Below are 6,572 nucleotides of genomic sequence, written 5' to 3'. Positions count from 1 at the left end.
CGAGAAAATGAGTATCTAAACACACTATGCCGAACTTCCGACGCGGAAATTCGGCATAGTGTGTTTAGATACTCATTTTCTCGGTAAAGTTTCTGCTGGCAGCTTTTAAGGAGGCGACGCCAAAAGCATAAAAAGAAGTAGTATTTCTATTCTTTCGCATTTCATTTTTTGGGTTGCTAGTAATATATAAATAAATAAGACACACGAATTTATTTAATCTACATCTGCTGGCACTGGGCTCGAGCCATGTAAGCCACTTTCTGGGCGCGCTGCACAACATCAGGGCACTTCTTACGTCTGATCATACGGCAGTCTTGGAAGAAACCCTCGTTTTTGGGGAAGCCGTGGCTCCCGTCGCAGAATGTCACCAGCCCTGGAATGGAAGAGTTAATCTTATAAGTGAATCATTCGTTGCAAAAAGGAACAGGAAGAGGGCTAATATTATAAGATTACGTAAAATTAATTTTAAAGATACATTGGGTCTTTATATTTTTTTTGTACTGGTTCCTCATAGCTTGAAGATCGATTGTTTCTAGTTTTTTCCCGATTTACAAGTCATCAGATCTTAGGTCTCTTACTTAGAGCTATGAGTCGATGGTAAGTTTACTAATTACTAATACTAACTTACTAACTAATGAGTAATGACAGATACACATGCATCTATGCTCCCTCCAGTTTCACCAACTGATCATAGCTTTATACGACCTAAAGAAAACTTACGACGTGAGTATACTAACCCAACCCCCAAACCCTGCCTCCACGGAATTCCCCCTCAAACTTCATTCCATCAGCGCGCCAGAATACCCCATGGCCATGGAACCAGCCCTGCATGAATTCTCCTTCGTATCTGAAACAATCAAAGTACCTGACTACGTTGAGGCAAAAGAAAGGGAAATAAGCAATAAGGGTAAAGAACACTGATATCCTTAGATACTAAGTTTAGGAACTCTAGCTAAGGGAGATAGAGTTCTTTATTAGTTTAGATTGGATAAATCCAATCTCAATGGGCATTGTCAAAAAAAAATCACATGAACTTTTTATATTTTTTTTTCGTTTAAATAGAGTATTTTAAGAATATAAATTAAATAATTTTGAAATTCATTGGTTAGTTTTTTCTCAATAAATTTTTAAAGTTTCGCTTGACGTCATCATCGGCGGCCAGTTGACCTCTGCAGTATGTTTTAAATTTCCTTTCAATCTTATTTATAATGGCTGGTTCGTCAAATTTAAGTTCTCATTATGTGAAAGCTGATACGAGAAGCTTGCCAAAAGTTCGAAAGGTAATGTTGGTCGAATTTATTGCTAATTTAACGCCATTGATGGTCAAACAAAGGTTAAACATATTTGTTCAAAAATATAAGTAACTAATGGGTATTTTTTTCGTTTATATACAGAAAAACGATCACTGACCTTATTCCTCGAAATGTTTTTGTAATGAGCAAAATTAAAAAAAAAATATGGACAATCCCCATTATTAATCTAAGCCAATCTTATTAGCCAAGACCACTGTCTCGTCACTCTACTCGGTAGTCAGTAGGTGTAATCAGTAGGCCTAAAACGAAACCGTTTTGAGACTCAAACAATCTAATGAGAATGCCGCGTCCTGCTCTAACAACGTCATTTCACGTTTGTTAGAGTAAGACGCGGCATTCTCGTCCGATTGTTTGAGTCTCAAAACAGTTTCATGGTACAAGACCAGTAGCTCTATCATGAGTTGAAACTTGAAAGCATGATTAATAATTTATAAATAAGCTTGTATTTATCGATACTCGATATCGGCTACGTAAATTTTAGTATGGCGATTTTAGTTCCGCAAGTGACCGCTAGAGGCGCTGTAAAATTGTTCATACTAAAAATTTACGTAGTCGGTATCGAGTATCGAAAAATACTATAGCTTTAAACTCATGGTAGAGCTACTGGATTTCACTATAGTTTTCGAAGCCTTCTACGCTGCTATGTAATATGCTTGATCAGCTGATACATAATGTTATTATATAAGTTATTTTTCTTATAATAATAAAAAAAAATCTTATAATAATAGGAGTAGAAGAAGCAGGTAAGTAACATAAAAAATGCCTTTTTTTCGTAGATGGAGACTTTATGGCCGGGAAAATTAATTAAAATAAAAAAATGGTTTTTATGTATAGCCAGATGTAATTATTATTTAAGTATAGCCAGATATATTAGCCAGATGATGAAGTAGGTAAGTTAAAAGGGTTATTTAAATTATTATAAGATAAAAAAAAATAGTAATTGTCCTTATCATATTTATAAAAATGGATTTTCAAATGTGTCAGTCGCGTTAAAACTCGAAAACGGCTGAACGAATTGGGCTGATTTTAGTCTTAAAATATTCGTAGAAGTCCAGAGAAGGTTTTAAAGTGACACGAACCGGGACAGATAGTGTTATAATATAGTTATCCGGTTCTTCCTCTCACGTCTTTAATAAAAATTCGACTAGAACTAAATACAGCTGCGTATTTTCATATCTACGTTTATTTTATTAGCTTTGCATACCTAATATAAATAGTTGATTTAGGGGAGTGTGTAGCCAAGAATTATTATTCTTGGCTACACACTCCCCTAAATCAACTATTGTGATTTTAATTAGAATTAAAATTGTTTCTTTGATAAACAAACTTTAATTTTCGCTTTCATATTCTCACGATGTTGTTTTAGTATTACTTCTACATAAAATATTAAACGAAAACATCTAACACACCTATTTTTAATCTTACAAGCTTTATTACAGCACATTTTCTGAGTATGATTTTAGAATTTCTTTCTGCAGCTTTTTTTAATGAAATAAGGGGGCAAACGAGCAAACGGGTCACCTGATGGAAAGCAACTTCCGTCGCCCATGGACACTCGCAGCATCAGAAGAGCTGCAGGTGCGTTGGCAGCTTTTTAACAGGGAAGGGGAGGGTAGGGAAGGGAAAAGGGTAGGGGATTGGGCCTCCGGTAAACTCACTCACTCGGCGAAACACAGCGGCCAGCGCAAGCGCTGTTTCACGCAGGTTTTCTGTGAGCCCGTGGTATTTCTCCGGTCGAGCCGGCCCATTCGTGCCGAAGCATGGCTCTCCCACGTCATATAAATAGCGTATAGCCCGCAAAAAAGAAGTTACATAATGCATTTATATTTAATTTATCTTCCACTAGATCGGCGGAGTAGGGATGACAGAACAAATAACGTGATTTCAGATAGCTTGAAGTAACAAATCAACGAAATATTACGTTGCAAGCGCGTAAATTTCGTCTCTTTGTAGGAATTTGTGGATTTAAACTCAACATTATCATTTTAACGCAACTCATTTACTTAAACATTACGTTACACAATAATTCTTGTAAAACAAAAGACGCCATTAGACACACAATCTTACCAACATTTAGCGAATATTTTACCCGAACATAATATTATTATTATGTTGCCAACATAATATTATTATAGCCTATAGGTATTGCATTGAGTACCAACACTGTTTAGTTTTCAAATTCATGGGTAAGTTACTCTACTGTTCATGGGTAGTTACTGCGGCGGCTAAGGCTGCAGCAGCCAAAGAGATGCCGGAAGCGGCAAGCGCTGCGGAAGACGCGGTGCGGTTTCGATCCCGCTCCTCCGCGTGTAGCGTTGACGAGGGCATGGGGGGGTTTTAGTCGGTAAACCTCTGCGGAGGGAGTCCGAGTCAGTTACTCTACTATATTGAACTTGTACTGTGTTCTATAAGGATTTCAGTTGAAAGTTGGATTGTAAATGCTTTAATGAAGTAGACAGTTCCGGAGCTTAGCGCAAATTGAACGTCTCTTGTGGAAGGAACTAATAGAGGAGATAATAAATAAAATGGAGTTGATTGAGAAAATAATTACATATAAGAAATATTGATGAAACAACAATGACGGCTTAAAAATTGACAAATGAGAGATACAATATTATATAATTATATAGATATTTATTATGTTATGTTTTATTAATAATAATGCTTAAATCATAATATAGTGATTTACTGGCAAAATATTCTGTCTCTCATCAGTAAATTTTAATGGTAAGAGTTAGTTTCCTTAAAATTTTTGGTAGTCGGCAAACAAAAATCTTAAAGGATATTGAAAATTATTAATTTTGTAATTCTATATACTTAATATGTATAATATGATTGGTTTACCTGCGTAATTCAGTTCTGTTTCGGTATCCGTAATACAGGAACTTATTAACCGATTTTATTGAAAAATACGTATGATTGTGAATTAAATTTATGAATTTAAATTATTGAAAAAAATTTAGCAGTTGAATGAAAGTTGTAACTCACTTGGCTCCATCAGGAAACGCCATCACACCCAACCCGGAACACAGGCCTGACGCCATAGCCCCGTCGTATCGAGTACCGTCAGGCAGAGTCAGATGACCCATCCCGTGCTTGTACCCTTTGGAGTTCCACTGACCGACGTAACGAGTCCCGTCTTCATACTTGAATGCACCAGTCTTGGCGACGTCTGTATTTGCCACTGAAAGAAGGATTGTCCGGGATTCCAAAGCGGGAAATCATTTCTGCCGCAGTTCAGAAAAAGAGAAGGTTGTGCTCTCGTAAGTTAGGAGTGGAGTTAGAAGGAGTCAGATCTCCGATCAGATCTCCGTCGCGTCGAAGCGTATCATGATCGCTAGTGTGGACGCAAAATAATCGCGAATATCGGGGCGTATCATGATACGAAGTGTATCATGATCGCGATCATTTTGCGTCCACACTACCGTTCATGCGCTGCGATGCTACGCGACGGAGATCTGATTGGAGATCTGATCGCGAAAATGATACAGATGTGGACAAAGCCTTACTTGTTAGGACTTATAAACGTAGTATAAACTCTCGGTCTTATGATTTTTGTATCCGACGCCCTAATGGGAGTTTCACATTTTACCTCGAAAATTAATTAAGACAGGAATGTAAGACGCCATCTTGATAACAATATAATAGAGTAAGTGTCTGCGACTGCCAGACCTTCCTCAGTATAGGAAAGGTGAAAGTTTACATGTTTGTGACCTTTACAGAGCTAAGAACGACTAGCAACTATGGAGTTTCAGTTGCACTCACTTTTAATTAGGAGGTATCCAGTCCTGAAGGTGTACCTGACCTTCGCGAAAGAGTAAAGATAAAATAGCTTATAATATTCTTCGCGGCAAGAGCAATCTCGTCTTCTAGTGCCCGTTTCTTTCCCACTGCCAGACACCCTTGAACCTTCCCTTGAACCTTCTTAAAGTATAATGAGATTGAGGGTGTTTATATTAGATAAACTTTCAGCTTTCCTAAGCTGAGGAAAGTCTGGCCGTTGCAGGCTCTTGGTCCATAAGGTTTGTTATTTTAGGTACTCAGTGTTTTTCACAAACATAAAATAATGTCAGGCAGTTATCACCTCATTTTGCTTGGTTGTAACTTGCACCTTTCGAGGATAGTTATATTATAGTAAAAGGAACCGTAAACCGAATGTGGAAATAAATTTCAATTAAGTAATAATAATATATTGCAAATGCTTAGTCATAAATAATATATATTTTTAGGGTTCCGTACCCAAAGGGTGAAAACGGGACCCTATATTCATGAGACTTCGATGTCTGTCTGTCCATCTGTCTGTCTCCAGGCTGTAACTCAAGAACCGCTATAGCTAGAGTTTTGAAATTTTCACAGATTGTGTATATCTGTTGCCGCTATAAGAACAAATACTAAAAACAAAATAAAATTAATATTTAAAGGGTATAATAAAATACAACAAACGTGATTCTTTTGGCCTTTTTTGCTCGATATCAATAATGGCAACAGGTAGGCACTTTATATTTTCACAAAGGTCTTAATTATATGTCTATAAGGGGGCTCTCATACAAAAACACAATTTTTGGTCTATGTTTGCTCTATAACAGTACGGAACCCTTCGTGCGCGAGTCCGACTCGCACTTGGCCGATTTTTTTTATTTTATCGTGGCAGAGTTATAAAGCAAATAATTAAGAATTAAATAGGGCACAATTGTTATCAGACATAATTTAACAATACGTTATGGGATACTAAGCTAAACATAATAATAAGAGTCTTGCAATAATAATTGCAAAATGGTTTTAGAGACAAAAATCCTGTAATACGTAATTAAATATGAACTAATTTTTAGACAGAAGTAAAAATATATTCTCCTTGCAAGAACTCGGCCTAAGTTTTCTGTTTCACAACAACAAACATACGTAATGAAAATGCAAGGAGTGGATCTTCAAAATATTATAACTCTACATTTTACTTTGAATCTTACCTTCAGTCATGTTACCGCAGTGAAATAACACCCAATAAACACTGAAAGGTTTCTCTGGTAATGGCGGACTAATCAAATTATCTGTTCGCAGCTGACAATGTCGAGAAACAGCCGCGCAATATAAATTGGCTTTTCAGAGTACAAAATAGTTTTAACACGAAGGGTAATTAAATTTCTATAAAAATTGACTACAAAATCCGACAAAACAACATTGGTCTCCCATCCGCCAAAAAATCTGATAGCACTGTAATGTTATACAAGTAATATTATGTGATTGATCATACTTGATATTATA

The 6,572-nt window shown here is 36.5% G+C and overlaps 1 protein-coding gene across 1 annotated transcript; it reads right to left on the bottom strand.

Moving 5' to 3' along the window:
- Positions 1 to 195: 195 nt before the first annotated feature.
- Positions 196 to 6,373, bottom strand: LOC121728660 (MORN repeat-containing protein 4 homolog). The gene is made up of 4 exons (XM_042116885.1): positions 6,278 to 6,373; positions 4,302 to 4,497; positions 738 to 847; positions 196 to 373 (listed from the first exon to the last, which is right to left on the bottom strand). Exons 1-4 carry the CDS (start codon positions 6,285 to 6,287, stop codon positions 219 to 221), a joined length of 471 nt encoding a protein of 156 aa, XP_041972819.1. The 5' UTR covers positions 6,288 to 6,373; the 3' UTR covers positions 196 to 218.
- Positions 6,374 to 6,572: the final 199 nt, after the last annotated feature.

The sequence above is a fragment of the Aricia agestis genome, chromosome 7 (assembly GCF_905147365.1).
Source record: "Aricia agestis chromosome 7, ilAriAges1.1, whole genome shotgun sequence".
Lineage (NCBI taxonomy): Eukaryota > Metazoa > Arthropoda > Insecta > Lepidoptera > Lycaenidae > Aricia > Aricia agestis.
This window is presented reverse-complemented; position numbering and strand designations above follow the sequence as displayed.

Excerpts from the sequence above, each read along its gene's own strand:
- LOC121728660 (XM_042116885.1), bottom strand. Across the intron at positions 848-4,301 it reads GCGTTTCCTGATGGAGCCAA|ATACGAAGGAGAATTCATGC; the intron begins GTGAGTTACAAC and ends TGATTGTTTCAG. Across the intron at positions 374-737 it reads AGGCAGGGTTTGGGGGTTGG|GGCTGGTGACATTCTGCGAC; the intron begins GTTAGTATACTC and ends CTTCCATTCCAG.